The sequence below is a fragment of the Podospora pseudopauciseta genome, chromosome 1, assembly GCF_035222475.1.
Source record: "Podospora pseudopauciseta strain CBS 411.78 chromosome 1, whole genome shotgun sequence".
Lineage (NCBI taxonomy): Eukaryota > Fungi > Ascomycota > Sordariomycetes > Sordariales > Podosporaceae > Podospora > Podospora pseudopauciseta.
The window spans coordinates 3,676,168-3,700,091 of NC_085892.1; the positions used below are offsets into that span (position 1 = coordinate 3,676,168).

Here is a 23,924-nt window from a genome sequence, read left to right on the forward strand (position 1 = left end):
GTCTGATACAGAGTTACGGCGCCGGCTAAGACGGAGCGGCGACCTGTTTCAATGGGATTCGTGGCAACTTTTTCACGAGGTGCCGCCGTTGGATGCCAAAGTGCGAAGGCAACAGCATTTTTGCCAATGGGGGCAGGGGACGGGAAGGGCGGGCGAGGGGCAAATGGACCCTGAGTTGAGGATCTGGTTGTCTGTCTGTCTTCTGTGTGGGGTAGTAGACCAACCACCTGCTTGGCGTACCTGTTACAGGATATGGGACTACAACCAACTGTTATGCTGGATACTGGGAGTGATCGTCCTGCATTCAGGTAGGTAGGGTGGGTTGGTTTCCTTATCGTGAAGAGTGCATGATGATTTGCAGAATTGTTAGCGAGGAAGTTTTGTGGAAGTGTCAGCTCTTTGTTTGAACAATCTGAAAACTGTCTTCATCTGATTCAGACGTCGGCATAGCGGAGACCCTAGGCTCTCGAGGTTACAGTTGCTCCCCCTCGTGTATAAGCGCTACAGCATCACAAGGCTCTATTTTGTGGAGAAGTCCCCCCCGACGGTTGGCGAGGCATTGATCAATTCAGCCCTGGTTAATGGGCCCCACCTTTTCCCCATTGGGGACCAAGGCGGCGAATGGCGGGGGCCAAGGTTGCCGGAGCTTGCAGCTGTCTGTGGAAAAGACACCTGTTCTCTGGAGCAACGACCCCAGGAGCAATCGAACAGCCTCCGAGATACAAGAAGCCGGCCTCCATTCACTTCAGAGCTCTCCGGGAGATACTTCTCTTTTGCTCCAAGCAATTCACTCCCTCCAGAGAGCCCTTCCCCTTCCCCACATATACCTTATTCCGCCGGTATCTTTCTGTATAGGGTCTCTGTCCATTCAAACACCAGCTGATAACCCCCCACCTGTCCTCTTCTGCCTTTAAATAGTCCAGAGTAAGATCTCTTCCTTCTCCAGCCGTGTCACCGCCACTCTTTTTTCCCGCAGCCGACTGACCTGTTCTCTCCTCTCCTCCGCAGAACACCCCACAGGACATCCACACAACACATCACAATGCAGAAGGTTCACAGAATCGCCCTCGGCCTCCTCGCCGCTGCGGCCATCGCCACTGCTTCCGACGTTGTCCAGCTCAAGAAGGACACCTTCGACGACTTTGTCAAGGCCAACGACCTCGTCCTTGCTGAGTGTAAGTGTCAATGGCCTCTGTCCGTATTCTAGAGGAAAACCAGCTGACCTCCCCCGTCCTGCAGTCTTCGCCCCGTGGTGCGGCCACTGCAAGGCCCTCGCCCCAGAGTACGAGGAGGCTGCCACGACGCTGAAGGAGAAGAACATCAAGCTTGCCAAGATCGACTGCACAGAAGAGACGGAGCTCTGCCAACAACACGGCGTTGAGGGTTACCCCACCCTCAAGGTCTTCCGCGGCCTCGACAATGTCGGCCCTTACAAGGGCCAGCGCAAGGCTGGTGCCATCACCTCCTACATGATCAAGCAGTCCCTCCCCGCTGTGTCCGACGTCACCAAGGACACTCTGGAGGAGTTCAAGAAGGCCGACAAGGTCGTCATCGTCGCCTACGTCGACGCTGCCGACAAGGCCTCCAGCGAGGCTTTCTCTGCCGTCGCTGAAAAGCTCCGCGACGACTACCCCTTCGGTGTCAGCACCGATGCCGCTCTCGCCGAGGCTGAGGGCGTCAAGGCCCCCGCCGTCGTTGTCTACAAGGACTTTGACGAGGGCAAGTCCGTCTTCACCGAGAAGTTCGAGGCTGAGGCCATCCAGAAGTTCGCCAAGACGGCCGCCACTCCCCTCATCGGCGAGATCGGCCCCGAGACCTACTCCGACTACATGTCGGCCGGCCTTCCCCTTGCCTACATCTTCGCCGAGACGGCCGAGGAGCGCAAGGAGATCAGCGAGAAGCTCAAGCCCATCGCCGAGGCCCAGCGTGGTGTTGTCAACTTTGGCACCATCGACGCCAAGGCCTACGGTGCCCACGCTGGCAACCTCAACCTCAAGACCGACAAGTTCCCCGCCTTCGCCATCCAGGAGACGGCCAAGAACCAGAAGTTCCCCTTCGACCAGGAGAAGGAGATCACCCTCGAGGCCATCAAGACTTTCGTCGATGACTTTGTCGCCGGCAAGGTCGAGCCTAGCATCAAGTCTGAGCCCATCCCCGAGAAGCAGGAGGGCCCCGTCACGGTTGTTGTTGCCAAGAGCTACAACGACATTGTCCTTGACGACACCAAGGATGTCCTGATCGAGTTCTACGCTCCGTGGTGCGGTCACTGCAAGTCCCTTGCTCCCAAGTACGACGAGCTCGCCAGCCTCTACGCCAAGAGCGAGTTCAAGGACAAGGTTGTCATTGCCAAGGTTGATGCCACTGCCAACGACGTTCCCGATGAGATTCAGGGCTTCCCCACCATCAAGCTCTACCCCGCCGGCGCCAAGAACGAGCCCGTCACCTACTCTGGCTCCCGCACCGTTGATGACCTTATCAAGTTCGTTGCCGAGAACGGCAAGTACAAGGCTTCCGTCTCTGAGGAGGCTGAGGAGCCATCAGCTGCGCCCGCCGCTTCTGAGGAGGCCAGCTCTGCCGAGCCCGCGGCCGAGACCAAGGAGGCTGCCAAGGAGGCCGACCACGACGAGCTCTAGAAGAGGAGCGGATTCTTGTATTTTAAGCATTTCTTACGGGGTTATCAGGGACACTGGGTGGAATGACACGCCTGGGATTTTCTGGGGACTGGGAGCAACCAAAATACCTATACCTTTGTGCATCTGGTTAATGAAATTGAAGTTATGATGAATACATGGTTTTTTTCTTTTCTTTTTTTCCTTTCTCGCTGAACCATGATGATGATGATTATGATGATGATTATAATGATGATGATGATGATGTTGCCACCCCCTTGTTTGTCTCGCTCGTCTCTGTATCATCAGGGCCACGTTCAGTCGTTTCTGGACAAATAATAAAGTAAAATTGTGCCGTGCCTGACCGCCTGACGAGATCCTGGAATGTGGGGTCATGATTGGCCGACCTTGCATGTCCCGCATGCCAGACCCCGGCCGGTCCAGATTCCCCCATCCCAAGTTTGGTCTCACTGACACCTCAGCCTGACCCGACTATTCCGCCGGCTACCGTACCGCCACGTTCCTGCGCCCTCCCTGCCTGGAAGTTTTTATTACTTTTTGGCTTATTATTAGCCCCTTGGGAATTTTTTTCTCTCTCCCTCTCTCTTTTTGCTTCTGCAGACACAAACCCCCTCTAACAGTCACAGTCTACCTACTACTATCCCGAACGAAACGAACGAACGAACGACGCACGATGGCCACCACCTCTAGGATTTTGACCCGAGCTTTGCCTGCTCTGCGCATGATGAGCACGACGGCTGTCAGGAGGGACGCGGCCGTTGCCGGGGCGGTTCCCCTGCCCGCGAGGAAGCCCGTTGGGGCGTTGAGAGGGGGGTGAGTTTTCAATTCCTGGGGGAGGGGTGAAGGGGGATGGGGAATGGGGGATGGGGGCTAATGATGGTGATGGACAGGCTCTTTGGCTTCTTCTTCGGCAGCACCTTGGCCGGCGCGGGCGTGTACTATTACGCCGTGCAGGAGTACAAGGCTTCGAACGAGCTGCTGACTGAGGATATTTACGTGCGTGTTTGCATTTGATTCTTCTGCACTCTTTGTTTTGAACTTTTTCGAAATTTTTTTTTATGAATTTTTTGAATTTTTTGGACTGCTGGAGGGGGTTTTTCCAACAGTTTCGATACACGACTTTACACCGGGAGAAAACACCAAACCAAAAAAAAAAAAAAAAAAAAAAGAAAGAAAGAAAGAAAGAAAGAAAGACTAGATTTCTAGACTTTGCTTTTTCTAGATGGAGTGATAGAAGGAGAGGAGTGATTGGGCATTTTTGACTGACGACTGGGGACAGACTCTGCAGCGTTCGGTGGAGAGGTTGAGCGAGTATATCACTGCGATGGAGCAAAAGATGGAGTTGTTGGAGAAGAAAAAGAGGTAAAAAAGGGGGGTTATGGGAAAAGTTTTGGCGCTGGGAGGGAAAATAGGGGGGATACATGCAATGGATTTTTGGGAGGAAGAGAAAGGGGGAGGAGGATTAATCGGGAGGGAATCTGTTTTTTTGGAAGGATGAACGAGCAAGCAAGCAAGCAAAGCAAGAACTATTACATCGGAAAAGAATGCTACTGATGGATGGTTGGAGGCGCAATATCAAGTTTTGAGGTTTTGATTTGGGTGTGAACATGTGAAGGGATGTGTATGTGTATACCGGTGGGTGGTTTGATATTCCGCATGATGCAGCTAGATCCCCTATCAATCCAAAAGTGATGAGAATCAGTGACACGACTTGTCTGATGTTTTGGCAAGACGTGAGGCGAGACGTTGGGAGTTTAACATGTTTGTCGTCATTAGTGGGCTAGTCTTGCCTAGCCAGCAAGGTTCCCCAGCCAGACTGCTTGGGGCTGGGCTCCGCAATTGATTTTCCTTCTTGAACCACCCACCTACACCTACCCAGCCAACAAACTTCCCGCGACACGGTTTGCGCGTCGACCTCCTCCCGCAACTCCCCACCACCATCACCACACCTCCTCCAAAATGAACAACTTTGGCGTCATAGAAGTAGCCTCGACAGCAACAAAAACCACCCCCGGCTGGGCCTACGTCCCCGACACCGGCCCCTCCCTGTCAGCCACCGCCCTCCAGCCAAAGAACCGCAAACGAGCCGCGCGGAATACCCAGCCTGGGCTGAGCTTGTCCGACTTGACAGCTCGACAAGAAAACAAGCTGAGGAAAGATCTCGAGGCGCTGAATCGAGACAATCAGAGGGACGTGAACATTCCTGTTCCGAGTAGCAGTAGATCGTGTACGTCCCCCCCCCCCCATCCCCCCTTTTTTTTCCCCTTCCCCTAGAAGAGTGGCAGTAGTCTAATGCTTTGGGTTGGGTCGGGTTGGGGGGAAATTTAGCACACAAACACACCCCCACCGTCCGAAAAATCCTCCAGTCTCAAAAGACGTTTGCGAACCATCTCGATGATTACCAGGCTCTGCTCGCGCTGGCGGAGAGTAACCCCGCCGCGGTGGTGAACAATCCGTTGCTTTTCCTCAATAAACCGGTGGTGGCGACGCCACAGGCGAAGAGTGCGAGTCCTGCTCCGGTGAGGGAAAAGGGTGGGAGTAAAAGGGGGCAGGCGGCTGCTAAACGGGCGGCGGTGAAGGCGGCGGCGGCGGCGGCGGAGGAGGAGGAGAAGGAGGAGAGGAAAAGGGCCAGACAACTCGCGGCGGAAGGGGAAGATGTGGAAATGATTGATTCTCCTCCTGCTCCTCCGGACGAGGTAGAGAAGCTGGTTGAGACGTATCCGGCGGATGGGACGATTCTGCCGGCTTATAGGAAAAGGCCGCCGGCGGCGCATCCGGGGGATGACGATCCTTTGCTTGTGTCGGTCGTTCCGAGTTTTCCGACGGATGAGGAGCTGAGGAGCTTGATGACGGCGCCGCCGTTGAGTTACATGGACTCGAGGGCTGCTTTTGGGGAGGAGGGGGAGAGGTACCCGATCAGGGTGTTTTGCGAGATGTGCGGGTATTGGGGTAGGGTCAAGTGTATGAAGTGTGGGGTGAGGGTTTGCGGGCTGGATTGTTTGGAGGGGCATAGGGAGGAGTGTGTTACTAGGTATGGGCTTTGAGGATATGGAAGAGGGGTGTTTGGGATTGTATATGGTTGGGAAACAATGATACCCTGGAGTTTTTGGTTGTGGAAGGGATCTGGTCTGGTTCAAGTGTGGTTTGGAAATATCCAAATTCAATGACCAAATCAACGACAAGTTTGATCCAAGTCTGCTTATTCATTTCATGCAACATGAACAGGAGTCAAGCATGTCTGGGGGATGTGGCATCGACAAGCCTAGCTGGGCCAAATTTAACTTGCACAGCATCAACAAAGATCCCAAGCCGGAGCTGAACCACTTGGTACAAACAATTCACATCACGAACCCCAACCCAATCAACGCCTCCTCGCAGCACCACCCCCGTGCCCACCGCCCTCGGCCCTATCAGCAAGCGAAACCACCTCCCCAATCCCGGCAGCCTCCTGCTCGTCCTCCATAGCCGTGATCTCCTCCCTGCAATCCCACCACTTCTCCTCGCTCAGCTCGAAAGCCTTGGACTTGATCTCTTTGATGCTCAGCGTCTCAGGCTGGATGTTCTTCCACCTCAGATTGGTCATCAAAATCTCCTGCCACTCGTTCGACGTCCTCTGGAAAAAGTCCCTGCGGCTCTCAAACGGTCTCGGATGGGGCAAGCCGTCATCCACCACTTCTTCTTGCTCCTCAGCAGCAGCGGCAGCAGTCTCCGCCTCCCCGTCTTCTCGCTCCGAAGGAGTAGATTCCGCGTCAGCGGCCGAAGAAGCGGGAGTTTTCCTCCCGCGTTTGGAAGGGGTGAAGGGCTTGCTGTTGTTCTTTTCAACACCGTCCTCCATTTCTTCATCTTCACCTTCATCTTCTTCCTCTTCCGAGTCGGAGTGATCTTCCTCGTCGTCATCCTCGTCATCATCATCTTCATCCTCGGATTCCTGTGGTTCACAGTCTCAGTCGATACGTTCCGCAGTTTGTGACGCTCGAAACTTACAATCCAGTCCGGCAAAGGCCTATTGAAAATCTCCTTGCACCCATCCAACTTCCCAAGGTCAATCGCGTACATGTCATCAAAAACGACATCCCTGCCCCCCTTGTCCATAATCCCGCCGTAAATATACAACACATCATCCTGCACCGCAAGCTGAGCGTTAAACCTCGCATGAGGCAGCTCATTGCTGACAGGAAACTCCTTCCTGGCCGGCGGTTCGTCAGGTTCCTGTTCACCAGGCAGGTCAATATCCATCACATCATCATCATCATCACCACCACCACCACCACCACCACCAGCAGCAGTAAGCTTCGCCAAAGACCTCAGCAATTCCTCCTCATTAGCCTGCCGATTCCCCCTTCTCCCTCCACGCTCACCACCACCACTACCCCCCTTTTTCCCAGCATTATTAGTCCTCGGTTTCCTCAGTCCAAGAGGAAAGAACCTGTTTCGCTCAATATTCCACGCGAAAAGCTGGTTGAAAAAATCAGAGTCGACATCCTCCTCCGTCTCCTCATGATCATGCACACCCCCAAACATGATCCCTCTCCCCTTGTGGAACGCCATCGCGGCGCCGGTACGGGGTGGGTTGGGCGCGTTGGCCGGTTTTTTTCTTCGCTCCCATCTCACTGTCGGAAGGGCGCCCTGCGGTGCGTCCGACGGCGGGGGAGTGACGCGCAGAAAAAAACAATCCGTGTGGATCATGCCCACCACTTTTGTCATTTTGGCTCCATAACCGCCGCCCTTTGACTTCTTGCCCGATTGCTGCCCGCCTTTTCCCGCGCCGGGGTTGACCTTGACCCGGGAGAAACCGCCGTACAGGACGGCGCCCTGGTCGTGGGGCAAGAAAGTGAAGCTGGACCGGGGATCGGGCTTGAGCTGGGCCGGGGGGAGGGAGGGGGTGTGCCAGACAAAGTTGGTGGTGTCGTAGATCCAGACATCACCGAGGTACTTGTGATCGCCGGTTGTTTCTTGGAACCCGCCAAAGAGGATGATGTACTGCTTGTAGTAGGTCAGGCGGTGACCCGACCTGGCCGGGGGGGATTTCCCTTTCGTCTCGACGCGGGTCCACTCTTTGGTCGAGCAGTCGAGTTTCCAGAAGTCGGAGTAGTGGTAGAAGGTTCCTTGCTTGGGGGAGGAGAACTCGCCGCCGAAGAGGTAGATGGACTTGGAGTCGTTGCCGCCGCGGCACCAGGCGTGGGAGGACCTGGGGAGGGGGGCGTTGGGGGAGGTGATGGAGCGCCACTCGTCCTTGTCGATGTAGTAGACGTAGAGCTTGTTGAAGAAGCTGGCGCGGGCGCCGTCGTAGAGCTCGCCGCCGAAGAGGAGCAGCTGGTTGGAGTTGACGGGGTTGGCGAGGAAGGAGGCGTAGCTGCTGACGGGGGGTGGGGCGTCGAGGACTGTCTCGGTGATTCTGTGGTGCTGCTCTTGCTGCAGGCGCATCTCCTCGAGGACGGCATCGAGATCGACGTCGTCGTCCGAGTCGACGTCGCCGTTGTTTTTGGACGCCTTGGACTTTGACTTTTTGTCCGCCTTTTTCTCTTGCTTTTGCTTCTTCTCGGCGAGCTTGGCCTGTTTGGACTCGGACTTGCCCTTTTTCCCCTTTGCCTTAGCCATGGCGGACGAGACGTCGGGTGAGACGTGTGAGTGAGATGTGTTTCTGAGGTGAGGGTGAGAAGAAGACTTTGTGAGGTGCGGAGAAGTAGCTATGCGATGTCGTTGAGAGGCGTCTCCACCTTTCAGAAACTGCAGGTGGTTGTCTGAATCAGGTTGTTGTGATGATGGAACGAGAGAAAAAGCTCAGTGTGTTCAAGAAATAAGAAGCAAAACTGGTATATCGATTTTGTTGGACTCAAATCAAGCTGGATACACTCTTGAGATTTCAACTTTGGCCAAGTGTAAGTAAGAAGGACAAAGACAGCGCTTTTTGTACTCTGCAAGTCTCTCAACCCCCCCACCGACTGCCACAACCCCCCAGCACAGAAGACATGGAAAGCCTTTCGTAAACACCACGAAACTACCTCTACACCTCTATCCTTCAAATATATTTTCATATCATCCAACACCAAATGCCATCACAGTGCCCAAAGCAAAACCCAAAACAGCAAACGCTCACAAACCCCGAACCCTGCCCAACGCCACCCAAATAAAGCCTAGCGCCCCTCCACCCCCAGCTGCCACTCAAAATCGTCAGCCCTATCGCCCTCCTGGCGCGCAGTTCCTGTCAGCTTCTAGGCTTCAGCTCTTCTTGGTCTGGGGGAAATTGGGCCACCGGCTTACATTCAATAAGATTAAATAAAAAGCATTGGGTCTCCCTCGCTTTTTTTTTTTTTTTTTTTTTTTCACGCGTCTCTTTTCCTTCGTTTTCTTACCGGCGTTGTGTTCTTCCCTCCATCACGCTCATTTTCCACAACCCATTGAGAGACCATGATGATGAAGCTTTTCACCCTCCTCTTTTCATCCCTCCTCGGCCTCCTCGTCGCCGCCCAGAATGACGATAACACACAGAAACAAGTCACCATCCTGGCCGGCGGCCAAGGCTACGCCTACCACGGCTGCTACACCGAAACAACCGATCTCTTCGTCAACACCACCTCCCGCCGCGCCCTCGACGGCGGCAGCAACAGCGTGCAGCCCGACATCATGACGGTCGAAAAGTGCTGGGAGTTCTGCGGCAAGGGGTCGTATAAATACGCCGGGTTGGAGTACTCCAGGTGTGTTGTCTCACTCGCTCACTTCCACTCATGCGGCGTGACTGACATGTGCGTAACAGAGAATGCTGGTGTTCCCAAACCCTGTCAACCCTCTCCACCAAGGTCTCCGACAAGGAATGCGACCTCCCCTGCGACGGCAACAGCACACAGTCCTGCGGCGGGAGCCTCAAGTTGACCCTTTATATCAGCAGCGCAGCCGCCAGTCTTGCCGGGGGTCTCTCATTGTTGGTAACGTTCGGAGCAGTGGGGATGATGGTGTTTGATTCTGTCTTCTAAACCCGCCCCCACCTCTTCTCAAAACATAGTAATGTAATGTATATATGACACACACCAAACGAACCACACTGTTCGGAATACACGTCCTGTTCGGGTAACCATCCATCTTATTTATTCCTTACCCAGTATCCATCCCCCCCAACCCCCTCTCCCTCACCCCCTGCCCAACAAACCCCCTGATCCCCTCCACCGCCTCCTCCCACCCTTTTCTCCCCTCCTCCGTCTCCGTCTCCTCCTCAACCAACCACCCCAACCACCTAACCAACCCCCTCGCCTTCTCCATATCCCTCTCCACCGTCACCACACTCTTGACATACCCTCCAAAAACCTCCACATCCATCTCATGCGGCCCCTCCTCCTTATTCATCTCAAACCACGCCCTCACCATCTTTTTGATCTCCTCCAACTCCGTCACCTTCCCCTCCTCCCCCGTGAACGCCAGCTTCAGCGGCCTCCCAAACTCCAAAGTCTTCTGTTTCGGCGGTGCGGGAGGTCGACGGTGGCGGTGATGCGCAGCGTCAACACTCAACTTCCTTCTGCGGTGATCGTCAATCACCTCCCTCCGCATATCCTCCGGCAAAGCCGCCAGCACTTCAGGGTCGAGATCCTCGACCGCACCGGGGACGGCACGGGTAAAGTTTGTTTGAAAGAGTCTGGCCCCCCCGGAACCGGGTTGTTTGCCCCGACTGGAAAGGGATTTACCGCCCCCCCGTTTGGGGGAGGGGGGAGGTCGTTCTTTAGGGAGGTGGTGGATTGTCCCGTTTTTTCGGGGGGAGTGTGGACGGACTGCTTGTCGAGAGGGCGGCCGGCTTTGCCGGGATGGACCGCCGCCGTATTGAGCCCATATCTCTGCTCTCACGTCTTCTGGGAGGGAGTGAAAGACTTCGGGGTCGACGTCGGGGGGGACTTCCTCTGCCGTGGCCGGGCTGCCAGAGCGGGATTTCGCAGCAGGGGCAGGGGAGGCGGGACGTTTGGCTCGGGCGATTAGATTGCTGCGGACATCCTGGGGGAGTGCGGCCAGGACGGCAGGGTCGACTTGGGAGGGGAGGATGAACTGTGTTCCTCGGACGTTGAGCGGGGCATTGGCTTTTTCGTCGGCAGCGTTGGCTTCTGCGAGGGCGAGTGCCGGGTGGACTCTGGGTTTCTTGGGTGTTGATGGGTCTTCGGTGATGGGGTCGTGTTCGACTTCATGCCCTGAGGAGGATGAACGTTTGAGCTGGTACGGAACGTGGTCGTCGACAATTTGTTCCCTCTCTCTCCTCGGTGGCGGAGGCTGAGCAGCAACAGCACTGCCAAAGTTCAGCTTCTTCTGACTGCCCTCTGGCGCTGCTGACGGTTTGATGTGGTCAAGCTTGGTCATCTGGACCCCTATGCCTCTCAGATCTCCAGGGCTGAACTTGTAAGACCGTAAGATCCCAACCGCCTCCTTCCCGATCACCTCGGCATCACACGTCGCCACCCCAAAGCTCGCGCTCTTGTTGAAAGTATCGCACTTCCCGTGACCAAGATGCTTCGCCGGATCCAAAGGCGCATCCAGCGACCGCCTCATGATCTTCACGGTTAACAGCTTCCCCTTCACCCCCTCGGCCAAAAGCCTCTTCTCCAACTCCCCACACAGATTCCTCACAAACTCCTCCGCCTCCTCCTGACTGACAAACCTGATCCCCCAGTTCACATCCGCCGAGACCGACTTCCTCACCGGCTGCTCCCCCAGCTCGCTCCTATCAACCCCCCTCGCATAATCCCACAACCTCTCCCCCGTCTTCGGCCCCAGAACGCTCACCAACCTCTCCCTCGTCGTCCCCCTTATATCCTTCACAAACCTGATCCCCATCTCCTCCAGCCTCCCCCCAATACTCCCCGCCACCCCAGGCAGCCCCTCCACCCCCAACTCCCCAATCGAATCCAACACCTCCTCCGGCCGAATCTGATGCTGCCCCGCCGGCTTCGCCCTCCTCAGCGCAACCTTGGCCAGCAGCACATTCCCCCCGATCCCCACCGAAACCTCACACCCCGTCCTCCTCCTCACCTCCCCCCTCAACCCCCTCGCAATCTCCTCCGCCTTTTCCTGCTCCCGACGAATACTCTCCTCATCAACCCCCACCCCCGTCGACCCAACCCCCCTCAGCACCACATCCGTCACATCAACCAACGCCTCATCAATGCTGACACTCTGTACCACACCCCCAACCCCCAACAAAACCTGATAAAAAACCTCGCTCGCCTTTTCATACCCCGCAAAGTCGTACGGCAAGACCTTCAACCCTGGGCAGAGCTCCAGCGCGCGCTTCATCCACATGCCGTTTTTGACTCCAAATTTCCTCGCGGGGTAGTTGCAACTCGCAATCTCGGAGCCGCTGCCGGAACCGTGGGCTACGACGGTGGGTTTGTCGGCGTATTCGGGGCATTTCTGGAGGGAGATGGCGCAGAAGAAAGAGTCAAAGTCTACGTGGAGGATGTATCTTCTCTGGTTGGGTTTCCGCTTGCTGGAAGGACGGGAGCATGATTGCGAGGTTAGTTTCTGGAGGCGGGATTTGAGGTCGGATTTCCAGGTTGAGAGGTGGTGGAGACGGGAGGTGGCGTAGTATTTTGATAAAAAGTCGGGGTTGGCGGTGGAGCATTCGCGGACTTTGGGGTCGGAGAGGAGGAGGGCGTTGTGTTCTTCCGAGGTTAGGGGTTTGTTTGGGATGGGTTTGGGTTTGGGTGGTGGTGGTGGTGGTGCCATGGGGTCAGGAGAGGGTGGTTTTTGGGCTGATCTGGGAGGTTCGTTTTGAGGTTTTGAGGGTGTGTCGAGGTCCATGGCATCGTCGATGTCGTCGATATCCTCGTGCTTGGAGTTGTGGGTTTTGAAGGTTGGTCTTGGTTGAAAGGGGCTGCTGGACTGTTGTGAGGCTAGTTGGGAGGACTTTTGGAACTGGCTGTTGTAGAAGCTATCACGGGTTTGTTCTCGATAGCCCGTGGGAGACTTCGATTGGGGTTGTTGGCTCGTCATTTTGTTTCCGTCAAACTGGATGGTCTTTTGCCGTGGGCCTTGTTCGATGACGCGGTAGTCGGTCCATGGTAACAGCTTACCGGCTTGGATGGAGTCTACCACCCAGGACGGCTTGACGACACGGTAGTTGGTGAAGTCGAGGGACTTCTTTGGCGGCATGGCCGAGGCGATGATATGTGTTGCCGTGGTTTTGCCATCGAGATATTGCAGAAAGCCAGCGCCATGTTGAACGAGCTCTTTGTGAAGGCTATATACCTTATGCATCAGTTGTGAGATCCGGATACTAAATATATATATATATGTGTGTGTGGTGTTGGAGAGAAAACTCACACATGAAGAGGAGGTTGAGTGTAGCCCGTGACATGCGCCACGATTCCCTTGAAGATCTGCGGCTTATCGCCCTTTTCTGCGCGATACTCAACGTCGAGGTTCTGAAGCTTGAGTTTCTTTCTCCGAAAATAGTCGCCGAATCCCCCGAAGGCGCTGGCCTCGTATTCCTCTCCGCCTTCATCGGCAAACTCATGGCTCGCGATGCGCTTCTGCACCGCAGCCGAGTTCTTTTCCAAGCGACTCCCCATGTCGGATAACCAAAACTGTTGTAGACGCGGTTGAGCGATAACAATGACATCATCCAACGGCAGCTGAGAGAGGTGTTGGTGACGGTTTCATGTCGATGAAAAGACCAAATACTGTCAAGTCAGTCGACGGAAAAAGATATCGTATCAAATAACTGCCGTTACTCCCAAAAAGCAACCAACACTCGGCCGAGTTTGCTCTCACTCCAAGTGGCAAAGAATCTCTTTGGCCTGTCCCCAAAGGCCCCGTTTCCAGCCTTGATGCCTGCCCCACCTCACAACGCGTGGTCCCGTGACTGGACCCTTTCCAATTAAAACTAGCTAACCCACTGTAACCATGACGCCTAAACCCGCGCCCCACTTATATTTAGCTATACGTGCTTAGCCTTGCAAGGTTCCTTGCGCTCGCTTTGCGACAAAGCTTCTTCAACACCAAACAAAACATCAGCTCTTTTCCACATCCTTACTCCCCAAAATGAACAACCAAGAATTCCGAAAACTTCTCCTCTCCAAGTCCTCCTCCTCCACCAACAACAATGACACCTCCCCACCACCACCACCACCACCACCACCATCCCGCCCAGCAGCAACAGCCGCGCTCGGCTCCAGACTCAAATCCAGCATCCCCATGACCCCCCGATCAACAGGTCGAGTCGACTTCGCGAGGCAACTAGCAGAGCAAAAAAACAAGCAGTTCGAAAAGACAGCCAAACGATTCCGGACCTCGGCCCCGAAAGGGTCCCGGTTCGCAGAGGGCTACGTTGACCGCGCCAGGCAGAGGGAGCAAGAAGAGGAGGATGAGAGAGCGGAACGATTAAAGGCGTTGGAGGAGGCTTTCAAAAAGGAGGAGATCGACCGGGAGACGTACGACCGGATGCGCAGTCAGATTGCTGGGGGTGACTTGGCGAGTACGCATCTTGTCAAGGGGCTTGATTTTGCTTTGTTGAGGAGGGTGAAGCAGGGGGAAGATGTCTGGAGTGGGAAGAAGGCAGGCGAGGATGAGCGTGGGGAAGAGGGGGAGGTGGAGGAGGATGTGGACGGTGTCCTGGAGAAATTGGCCGATGCTGAAGTCAAGGCTGTGACCAGGGAAAAGGTGCGGAAGAAGGGGCAGTTTGCGACTGCTGCGTTGAATCCAGGGCAGAAGAGGTCGAGGAATCAGCTACTGGCTGAGTTGAAGGCGGCAAGGGAAGCGGCCAAGGCGAAGGAGGAGTCGGGTCTGGGGTCCAAGTTCAAGAAGATTGGTGCGAAAAAGACGCCGGGGACAAGGATAGAAAAGGATAGCATGGGTCGGGAGGTTCAGATCACTGTTGACGAGGATGGCCATGAGGTGCGAAAGATTCGGAAGGTGGACCACAAACTGTTAGAGGAGGAACAAGACAGGGAAGCGGCCGCGCTGGCATCTCGCGGCGTGCTTGGTATGGAGGTGCCAGAGTACTACAGGAAACAGCAGGAGGAAGCCGAGAGGGCGGCAAAGGAAGAGGAGGAGAGCAAGGAGATCAGCATCTTTGATGACGCGGGCTCCGATTACGACCCATTAGCTGCGCTCGAAGACTCGGACTCGTCATCTGATGAGGATAAGAAGGCGAGATCAGACTCGGCAGCTATGCCACCACCACCGAAACCTAGCTCCGGCCCTCCAGAGGAGAGAGATTATTTCAAGAATTTCAGAGGAGGAAAGGTGGATCTTTCGACGGGCCAAACATACAAGGCGCCGTCTTTGGATGATCCCTTGCTGCAGGCGGCACTCAAGAAGGCAAAGGCAAATGGCGCACTGGAGAAATCAGAGGAGGAGATCAAGGCCAAAGGGCGGGAAGAGAGGCTCAAGAAGAAGCTGCAGGAGTCGTTGCGCGATGATGAGGATATGGACATGGGATTTGGGTCAAGCAGACTGGAGGATGATGCTGACTTTGAGGAGAAAAAGGTGAAGCTGTCTAAGTGGGGTGAGGATGGGGATGGGGATGGTGATGGCTATGAAGGAGGTGGTGGGGACAAAAAGGAGAAGAGGAAGAGGGGTGGGAAGAAGAGGAAGGGCGATAAGAACAATTTTGAGGATGTTATGCGGGTGATGGAGAGGCAGAAGGGGGGGTCTAAGTGAGCTATCCGCTGTAGAGTAATGTTTGATCCAAGAAGGAAACAACACATGACTATGCTCCTTCAACACTGTTGTTCATATATCTTTCTTGTGTCTACCGTTCCATGATACGTCTTGTCTGTTCCAAATCCAAAAGATAGGAATGACATTGCAAGTATAGTTGAGGTTAGGTAAGGCTGCTTGGTGCAAGGTACGGCCCCACCCAAGACCCCGACCCTTGGGCGGCTGCGGCTTGGGCGAATTAGCGAGCGGCTGTCAGCATGCATTGCGCAGCAGCAGCAGCAGCAGCAGCAGCAGCAGCAGCAACCAGATGGCAGGACGCAACCTCATCCTCCTACAACATCTATCTCAAGCTGACACTTTTTTGCGCCAACCGAATTCTCTAAAGGACAGGATCCTCGGTTCATCACATTGATTTCCTCACAGCACAGCGCAAGCCATACCCGGAAGACCAGCCCAAACACGAAGCCCGTCCCTCGGTTGAGTCGGCTCCTAATCATTACATGCGATTGCGCACCTGGCAACGAACGACAACAGCAATAACAAAACACCACGATTGAGCGCGCCCCGAACCGCCCACCATGTCCCAAATACTCCTCGACCTCCTCCACCCCCTCCTCACCTCTTGCCTCCCCTGCCTCCCGGGAACCCCCACCCTCAAGATCAACTCCCGCTCCCTCAAGATCCTCCGCCTCCTCGGCGAAGGCGGCTTCTCCTACGTCTACCTGGTCCAGTCCCTCTCCTCCCCAAACCACGAGCTCTACGCCCTCAAGAAAATCCGCTGCCCCTTCGGCGCCGAATCCGTCGCCCAAGCCATGAAGGAGGTCGAGGCCTACAAGATATTCGGCTCAACCCCCGGCATCATTCACAGCGTCGATTACTCCATCGCCACCGAGCGCGGCGGCGGGGAGGAGAGCAAGACGGTTTATGTCTTGCTGCCGTATTACAAGCGGGGGAATCTGCAGGACATGATTAATGCTAATTTGGTGAATCATTCCAAGTTTCCTGAACGGAAGCTGATGGGGTTGTTTTTGGGGGTCTGTAGGGCGCTGAGGGGGATGCATGTTTACCAGGGCGGTGGCGGGGCAGGGGGGCACGAAGAGATGGTTGTGCCGGGGAGGAAACGAGGGGGCAAGAATACGGTGAACGGGGGGGCGGATGTGGACGATGAGCAGGAGCAGGGGAGGAGCTTGCTGACGGAGGATGAGAGGGTCACGCAGGCCAGGGAGACGGGGGGGAAGAGGAGGAGTTATGCTCATAGGGATATCAAGCCCGGTTGGTGTCCCTGGATTTGTGTTCTTTCGACAAACATGGAAAAACTGACGGAAAACAACAGGAAACATCATGATCTCCGACTCGGGGGATGAACCGATCCTCATGGACCTCGGTTCGGTGGCTGAATCCCCTCTCCCAATCACCTCCCGCTCGTTGGCCATTGCAACGCAGGATACTGCTGCGGAGCATAGCACCATGCCTTACCGGGCTCCGGAACTGTTTGATGTCAAGACGGGGACGGTGGTTGACACAAAGGTTGATATTTGGAGCATGGGGTGCACGCTGTATGCGTGTTTGGTGGGGAAATCGCCGTTTGAGATGAGGTCGGATGAGACGGGGGGGTCGCTGAGTATTTGTGTGCTGAGTGGGGATTGGAGGTTTCCAGATGAGGGGCCGGGGGCGAAGAAGAATAAGGGGAAGGGGCCGGTTTCTCCTGGGGGCACAACGGCGGCGGCGGCGGCTGCGACAGAAGAGGAGGGGATTAGTGAGTCGATACGGGAGGTGGTGAGGAGGTGTTTGAGGGTTGAGCCGAGTGAGAGGCCGGACATTGATGAGCTGATTGAGATGGTGGAGCGGGTTTTGGAGGTGCTGCCTGAGGATGCTGCTTAGGCGGGGTGAAGATGGGTGATATATGATGGGTTTTTTTTGGGGGGTTTTTTTTTTTCAAATTTTTTTTTATTTTAAATTTTTTGGATGTTGATATTGGGGTGGCTCATGCCTGGCGTTTTGGGTGTTGAGCGGGCATCTTTCTGCAAGATGATATCTTGCTCTGGGAGGAATGATTAGACAGATAAAATTTGAACTGCAGTGATTTTTGATTTTGATTGGATATTCTACTCCAGGAAACTCTTTTGAAATCTTTGAAATCTACTATGAACATCACATACCCCAAAGATCATCCACCACCACCCGTCCGTCTATTCAACCCTCTATATCTTTTCCATCCAAACAACTCTAAGCAGTAGGAACCCCGGCCTCTTGCTTCACAGCCCTGGCCCTCTCATTCGCCTCGTCCGCCCTAGAGATACACTCCTCCAACACCCTCCAAAAAACCCCCAAGTCCAACCCCCTAGGTATCCTCACCCCTTCCTCGCCTGGGGGTAGCAATCTCGCGGTGACCTGGCCCGTCCTCGCACCAGCTTTGGCATCTTCGTAGCTACCCTCTGTGGCGACACTTACCTCGTACCTCTCCCCCTTTCCCTCCATGCTCACCCCCACAGAGGGGTCATGCTCATAAAATGGGATTTTATGCCCCCCTTTTTCGTCCAGCCCAGATAGTACCGCCGCAACAGCCAAGGGGTCGTGCAGCGGCGGGCCTTCGGTTATGCCGAAGACGTCGGCGTAGGTTTTCGCAAAAAATAAGAGCAGCTCGACGAGCATCTGCCTCAATTCCGTCTTGCCCCTCCCGGGCACCATCCCCTCTTTGCGTCCCTCGGGTCCGTACAAGATCAGTTCCTGAACCTGGGCGGTGGTGAGGCACAGGTGCGTGACATCCAACGGGATCAGCGTCGTCTTCTTGGACAGCTCCCCATGCGTCAGCAGGAACGCCGCCGCCTCAGGGTCGGCAAGGATGTTGAACTCCGCAAACTGAGTCCAGTTCCCCACCCTCGGCACTCCATCAACGGTCCCCAAGACCGCGGCCGTGAACCCGTTTCCTATCGCGCCTCCCATCAACGACAGCCCGGCAACGTGCTGGATGAGTTCAGGGTACTTCATAAACAATGCCGCCGCGTTGGTAAAACTCCCCGTGGCCACCACCCAAGCTGTCCCCCGGGGGGTGGATTTGAGAGCTTCGTATGCCGCGTCGATGGCCGGGATGGTAGCCACGGGAGGGACAGCCGGTGGGGGGAGGAGCTTTGTCCCGTCGAGGCCGGTTTCGCCGTGGATGTCCGTCGGTGGGTGCATGGGTGGCCGGAAGAGGGCTTTGGAGGCGCCGATGTAGACGGGTATGGAGGCTGACTGGGAGATTGCCGTCAGGATGGACGTGGCGTTGTGGGTTGTTTTTTCTAAAGAGGCGTTGCCGAAGACGGTTGATACCCCCAGGATGCGGATGGCGGGGTGGTAGGCTGCGAGGAGGATGGCGAAGGTGTCCTGGGGCGGAGGGGAAGGGGGGCAGGCATGTTAGATATTATCATCTAGGGGATGTAAACATGAGGAGAGGGAGACTTACATCGTGTCCTGGATCACAGTCCAGCCAGACGGGGATGCGGGTGTCGCTCATCTTGAATGTTGGGTGAGTGAATGAAGTCTAGTTACCCCTCACTTTGAGATCTATCAAGTATTGAAAAGATGATGAAAGTTGAAAGCGTCGCAAACAAATCGCAGTATCTCACAGCCAAAAAGGAAATGAATGAGAGGCTCTCTGTCACAGGGTGTCAGAACCAACCTGCAGAGTGAGATGAGTAAGAGCCGTTCTTATAGGTGCTCCTCCCAGTATGGTCGGCTGAGGCGGTGTTGACAGGTCAGGGGTCCACCAACTCAAGATGGGCTTGGTTGATCGCCCAATTAGGAAGCTTGCATCAAAACCACCAGGTTTCCATATCTTCAAGGACAAGGACCAGTCCTGTTACAAATCGAAAGAGAGGTTTGGGAATATAGCATAGAGAGGAGTGGCAAAAACCACTTGTACAAAGAGAAATATCTCCGGAAAACACCTCTCTATTCCAGAGCTCAAAACTCCACGGCAATGATAACACTTATAAAACTCCCCATCAACCCAATCCATCCATCCATCCATCCATCTACCAGTCCCATCCCCCACCCCATACCTTCTCATACCATCTCATCCATCTGATGAAGCCCTCGAGACAGAAAAACCCTTATAACAATAAACCCCCCTCCCCCCTCGTGCAATAGTAATAACAGATCTTGTACACATCAACAAACCAACCCATCAAAACTGCTCATCAGGACAACTAATACTGTCATGTCCGGTCTTCTCACAAAGCGCGCACCACATCGGCTCATCCACCACACCCCCCTCCATGCTAGCCGTCGGCTCCTCCGACCCCAAAACCGCCTCCTTATTGACCCTAATCGGCTTCTCCATCGCCGACACCACACTGGCAGGCTGCTGCTGCTCCTCATCAGCAGCAGCAGTGACAGCAGTAGTAACAGCACTGCTCTTGGCAGCCTTGACCGGGCTCAGCGGCGCAGGAAGCTTCACATCCTCAGTCATGGTCCCAAGACCAGACACACCCTCCCCCCCATCAGGCGTCTTGCTGCTGTCCCTCGTCTGATGATGCAACTGTTGATCAGGAAAGACGTTGGTACACGTCAAAATGTCATGCCCGGCCGTCTCGCAGATTTCGCACCAGAGGGTACTATCCCCCGTGGCCGTGCTATAAGAGTCGCTTTCGGGCATCGTGTCCAGCGTGTTTCCTCTGCTGTGCTTACCGACACCACCAGCAGGCTTATGCTCCGGGCTTCGGGGAGCCAGCACAACAGTCCCGCGAGAGTCCCGGTAAGAATTCCTGTCGTTTCCACTGCCAGCAGTCATGGTGGCCGCACTCCCGCGATGCCCTGCCGCTCCCGAGTTCACCGCGCTCCTCCTCAACGTCTCCAGCTCCCTCTCCAGCGTCTCCTCCCTCGTGCTCTTGCTCTCCACCAAGGCCCTGAGCTCGGCAACCTCCCTCTCCAATTTCTCCCTGCTCAACCGATCATCAATCGACTCCCCTTGGTGTGATCTGACAGATCCAGACCGCTGAGCAGCACCCGCACCCGCACCCACCACCCCATTCTCCCCGCCGTTCGGAACAGCATCCCTGCTCAACGAATGAATAATCGCCTTGAGTCCCCTAATCTCATCTTCCTTCTGTTCCAACTCCTTGCTCGTCGCCCCTCCACCCCCCCGCGCCAACCCATTCGTAGCAAACTGCGCCTTCTCCCTCTCCCTCCTCAGCTCCGACCTCGTCCTCTCCACCTCGCCCCTCAAAAACTCAACCTCCCCCCTCGCCTCCGCCTCCCCCCTCCTCGCATCCTCCAACCCTTCCTCCAGCTCTTGCACCAGCTCCTCCAACTGCTTCAGCTGGTTAGCCACAGTATCCACGTCCGCCGTCCTGTCCTGCAGCTCCTGAATCTCCTGCATCAGCTCCTCAATCTTCTTCTCATACACCCTCTCCGTCTCGGTGCTCGCCATCTCCAGCGTGTCAATAGTGCTCCGAAAGTCGGCTCGATGAGCGTCAAACTCGGCCGTCAACATGGCAATCTTTTCATTCTTTTCTCTCAGCACCGCCCGTAGCGTATTGGCATCCTTGTCGTCCAGACTGTTTCGCCGTCCGGCTTGCATCTGCCCTTCGGAACCCTCAATCAACCCCTGCAGCTCCGTCAAGCTGCTCTCCATCTCCATCAGCGTGGCCGCCTGTTCCTTAAGCTGCCGCTCCCGATCCTCCAGCTCGGCCTTGAGACGCTCCACCTCCTCATTGTTGACGGCGTGACTCCCGATTCTAGACGCAGCCCGTGAGGCTGGCCTCACCGTGAGGCTGAAGCCAGACCCAGCGCTCCCATTAGTCTGCGTCCTCTGAATGCCAACCGGTCCCGCATCCTCCTCACTCAAGTGATGGGCCTGATACGACGAAGACGACACCCCAAGCACAGAAACACTTCGCGGTCCGACGCTACCTTTCCTCTGATGAGCAGGAAGTCGCTTGCTCGGGTCACCCGCCGTGCCGCGAACACTCTGGGCAAACTTGTTCGGCGTCGGGCTGCCGTATCGTGGGGGAGCGGGTGCCCCGATCGAGGGTCTCGGCGCCGGCGTCATCTGCAGCCTTCTCACAGGCGACTCTGGACGCGGCAGCGACGGGCGCGTAGGCTTCTTGCCGACAGGGCTCGTGGCACGGCCTGGGCCGACGGACTGGCTGAATTTCGGCACACCAGGAGTCGGTGGCGTAAAGTTTGTCGAGTACTGAGTTCCGACCTTCAGACCTCCGCCGCTGGCCGGGGTGAGAGGATACGAATTCGTCGGCATGATGGGTGGTGGTTCTCGTTTGACGGCTTTGGAAATGGGAAGGAAGATGCCCGTGTTTGGATCCTTGGTTCTGAAATAGAAAACACTGCGAGAAGGGGTTATCCCAGTTAGAAAACGGCATGATTCCAAGGTTCGCATGCACATGATCCGATGTTTGTCCAACTTACCTGTCGACATCACCGCTGTTCTTGCCGCGGCCTGCAAAGTCGGGATGCAGCTCGACACCAACAAAAGTGCCCTTGCGACCTGTGACGGGACCGATGAAGCGGATGGTGCCCGTCATGTTGCCCGGCACATCGATGACATCGCCCACCTGGACATCCTCTCCACCGGCGGCACCCCCAAGGCGGCCGGGGGTAAGCGGGGACGGCATGATGTTGATGTTTTCGCTGGCCAGAACCTGGTTGTAGGCGTAGGCTTCACTATCATCCGGAATGCTGGCCAGCGAGTTCTGCGTCAGGGCGGCGACGGAGCCTTTGCGCGAGAACAACTGGGGCACGGGCGGGCCGAGGCGCGTCGCCGTGGTCGAGTGTGCGTTGTAGACCTGGTTGAGGTTGGGAGTCGAAATGGACGAGAGACCGCCGCGACCGTTATTTCTCCTAGACAAGGTGTGGCGGGTGGTGGTGTTGTATGTTGAAGTTGTGCTGGTGATGGTGGTGGCCATGTTCGGCAACCCAATTGGAGGCGGCGGCAGCACCCTGGCGGCCAACCCCAGCAACGAATGGCTTTATTGTTTACACGACACCCCCCCCCCCCACCTTTCACCCAACCAAAGCCCTGGGGAAACACTCTTCCCGCCCGGGGGGTCGGAGCGCGAATGCCGACCGCTAGCAGCTGGAGCTCCCCTGAACACAACAAGGGAGAGCCGCCGAATTGGGTGGCTTTCCGTCAATCTTTGTTTTTCTCTTGTTCCGTCTAATAAATCAACAGAAGTCAAGAGAATGTCGTCGCTGTTTCTGGGCTTGTGGAATTGCCTTTCCTTTTTGTCGATCTGTTCTCCTCTCCTCTCCCAAGCTCGGGCTGTGATGTTTCTTTTGGCCAGTCGTCCCTTTAATGAATGCAACCACAAGAACTTGGTCGCTGATAATTTGCTGGGAAAGTCGTTGTAGTAATCGGGGGATGTAATTGATGAGGCCAAATAATTCGTAATTGGTTGATTGGGGCGACTATTGGCTCTGTAGAGAAATGAAAAGGTAACCGCAGCAAAATGACGATGGACAGGGTGAGTTGATTTGCGGGTGGAGGTTTGTCGGGTGTCTGGTGACAGCACAAAAAAAAAGCAAAAAAGCGAGCGTCAAGAAGGAGTCGTCGGCACCAGTCATCGGGGAACGGGGGGATCAATGCCGGGGAGGGGAGCAAGTTCAACAAATATAGGATCCTGGGAAGGAGCATCCAGGGAGCAAGTATCGTGAAGAGAAGGCTTCTTTTGAGCCCCCTTTGTATTCACTACAATATGACCTGCAGCTACACACAGCCTGCTGTTGGTCAATGACAGCATGAAGCAAACGGCAGCCAGTCGGACTGCAAGAAAGCTCCCATAGCTGCCAGAGAGCTGCAAGAGAGTGGCTCGAAAGTGGACTCGCGACCTCAATCTCAAGCCGCTGCAGCTTCTAATTGGCGTTGCTGTGTCCCCTCCCCCGCACCTGGCGAGATTGGGAAAAGAAAACAAAGGCCAGATTCAAGGCCTCACCATGGCCACGTAGCAGTTCGTGAGATTCTCCATGTTACAGAATGTCGTCACTGCCTCGCATGGCAACCACCCAGTGGGAACTAGGTGGTCGAGTGTAGATGGCTTCAATGGCACTAGAAGTTACTGGTACCTTACCTTAAGTAAGGGGTGATCTACAGAGCATAGCTGCCGTCTACTGAATTTAACAGACATGGATAGAGCTTCAATCCCCACACCACAACTGACAAACACCACCTTCCGTTCCCCGCACTCAGTTCCTTTGTTTACTTTTCTATCTTTAACTCCCCCCTCAGCTGCAGTGGTCTGCTGTCTCCCCAGTGGCTGTTGAACCAATGCAACGCTGAAACGCAGGGGGTTTGTGCTGCATTTCCACGTGTGAGCCCCTGGCTGCCATGCATGTAAGAAACCGAACAGCCACCAACATGGAGAATATCGCTTCTACAAAGTTGGGTTTTGATTGTTTTCTTTCCAACGCTGTGCTGCTGTCAAGCTCAGTCCTCCCTTATAGCCAGGGCTGTATAACACCATGTTCCTTATCCAGAGAATATCTTTCTGGATAACCCGGATAATTTACCTTATTCGGCTATCACCTATTGAACCGTTTGCCGCAATCGCTGGCTATTGCTCGGGATATTTCATGAGGGTATACTTCATTGATACGCACTGAGTCTTGATAAACATCTCGTCTTCGAGCTTGAACTGCGCCTCAGCTCCAAGTTGCACCATCAACTTG

The 23,924-nt window shown here is 55.2% G+C and overlaps 10 protein-coding genes across 10 annotated transcripts; 6 read left to right on the forward strand and 4 right to left on the reverse strand.

The window, feature by feature from the left end:
• Positions 1-635: 635 nt before the first annotated feature.
• Positions 636-2,814, forward strand: PDI1 (protein disulfide-isomerase precursor). The gene is made up of 3 exons (XM_062907611.1): positions 636-924; positions 1,009-1,175; positions 1,240-2,814. The coding sequence occupies exons 2-3, from the start codon at positions 1,043-1,045 to the stop codon at positions 2,631-2,633; spliced, it is 1,527 nt and encodes a 508-aa protein (XP_062770571.1). The 5' UTR covers positions 636-924; positions 1,009-1,042; the 3' UTR covers positions 2,634-2,814.
• A 166-nt stretch (positions 2,815-2,980) lies between these two features.
• QC763_110210 (uncharacterized protein) lies at positions 2,981-3,996 on the forward strand (the record flags this gene model as incomplete). The annotated part of the gene is made up of 3 exons (XM_062907612.1): positions 2,981-3,443; positions 3,521-3,626; positions 3,910-3,996. The coding sequence occupies exons 1-3, from the start codon at positions 3,304-3,306 to the stop codon at positions 3,994-3,996; spliced, it is 333 nt and encodes a 110-aa protein (XP_062770572.1). The 5' UTR covers positions 2,981-3,303.
• Positions 3,997-4,589: 593 nt separating this feature from the next.
• Positions 4,590-5,674, forward strand: QC763_110220 (uncharacterized protein; the record flags this gene model as incomplete). The annotated part of the gene is made up of 2 exons (XM_062907613.1): positions 4,590-4,857; positions 4,959-5,674. 2 exons carry the CDS (start codon positions 4,590-4,592, stop codon positions 5,672-5,674), a joined length of 984 nt encoding a protein of 327 aa, XP_062770573.1.
• Positions 5,675-5,991: 317 nt separating this feature from the next.
• KEL3 (Kelch repeat-containing protein 3) lies at positions 5,992-8,505 on the reverse strand (the record flags this gene model as incomplete). The annotated part of the gene is made up of 2 exons (XM_062907614.1): positions 6,615-8,505; positions 5,992-6,558 (listed from the first exon to the last, which is right to left on the reverse strand). Exons 1-2 carry the CDS (start codon positions 8,226-8,228, stop codon positions 5,992-5,994), a joined length of 2,181 nt encoding a protein of 726 aa, XP_062770574.1. The 5' UTR covers positions 8,229-8,505.
• A 533-nt stretch (positions 8,506-9,038) lies between these two features.
• QC763_110230 (uncharacterized protein) lies at positions 9,039-12,962 on the forward strand (the record flags this gene model as incomplete). The annotated part of the gene is made up of 3 exons (XM_062907615.1): positions 9,039-9,325; positions 9,385-11,008; positions 11,272-12,962. The coding sequence occupies 2 exons, from the start codon at positions 9,039-9,041 to the stop codon at positions 9,599-9,601; spliced, it is 504 nt and encodes a 167-aa protein (XP_062770575.1). The 3' UTR covers positions 9,602-11,008; positions 11,272-12,962.
• Positions 9,720-15,144, reverse strand: REV1 (deoxycytidyl transferase; the record flags this gene model as incomplete). The annotated part of the gene is made up of 2 exons (XM_062907616.1): positions 12,924-15,144; positions 9,720-12,840 (listed from the first exon to the last, which is right to left on the reverse strand). The coding sequence occupies exons 1-2, from the start codon at positions 13,169-13,171 to the stop codon at positions 9,720-9,722; spliced, it is 3,369 nt and encodes a 1,122-aa protein (XP_062770576.1). The 5' UTR covers positions 13,172-15,144.
• On the forward strand, positions 13,644-15,263 carry QC763_110250 (uncharacterized protein; the record flags this gene model as incomplete). The annotated part of the gene is made up of 1 exon (XM_062907617.1): positions 13,644-15,263. One exon carries the CDS (start codon positions 13,644-13,646, stop codon positions 15,261-15,263), a length of 1,620 nt encoding a protein of 539 aa, XP_062770577.1.
• A 317-nt stretch (positions 15,264-15,580) lies between these two features.
• ENV7 (Serine/threonine-protein kinase env7) lies at positions 15,581-17,174 on the forward strand. Its single transcript, XM_062907618.1, has 2 exons — positions 15,581-16,535; positions 16,597-17,174. The coding sequence occupies exons 1-2, from the start codon at positions 15,842-15,844 to the stop codon at positions 17,142-17,144; spliced, it is 1,242 nt and encodes a 413-aa protein (XP_062770578.1). The 5' UTR covers positions 15,581-15,841; the 3' UTR covers positions 17,145-17,174.
• A 201-nt stretch (positions 17,175-17,375) lies between these two features.
• Positions 17,376-18,756, reverse strand: URH1 (Uridine nucleosidase 1; the record flags this gene model as incomplete). The annotated part of the gene is made up of 2 exons (XM_062907619.1): positions 17,376-18,626; positions 18,706-18,756. The coding sequence occupies 2 exons, from the start codon at positions 18,754-18,756 to the stop codon at positions 17,490-17,492; spliced, it is 1,188 nt and encodes a 395-aa protein (XP_062770579.1). The 3' UTR covers positions 17,376-17,489.
• A 672-nt stretch (positions 18,757-19,428) lies between these two features.
• QC763_110280 (uncharacterized protein) lies at positions 19,429-22,865 on the reverse strand (the record flags this gene model as incomplete). The annotated part of the gene is made up of 2 exons (XM_062907620.1): positions 21,669-22,865; positions 19,429-21,586 (listed from the first exon to the last, which is right to left on the reverse strand). The coding sequence occupies exons 1-2, from the start codon at positions 22,163-22,165 to the stop codon at positions 19,429-19,431; spliced, it is 2,655 nt and encodes an 884-aa protein (XP_062770580.1). The 5' UTR covers positions 22,166-22,865.
• Positions 22,866-23,924: the final 1,059 nt, after the last annotated feature.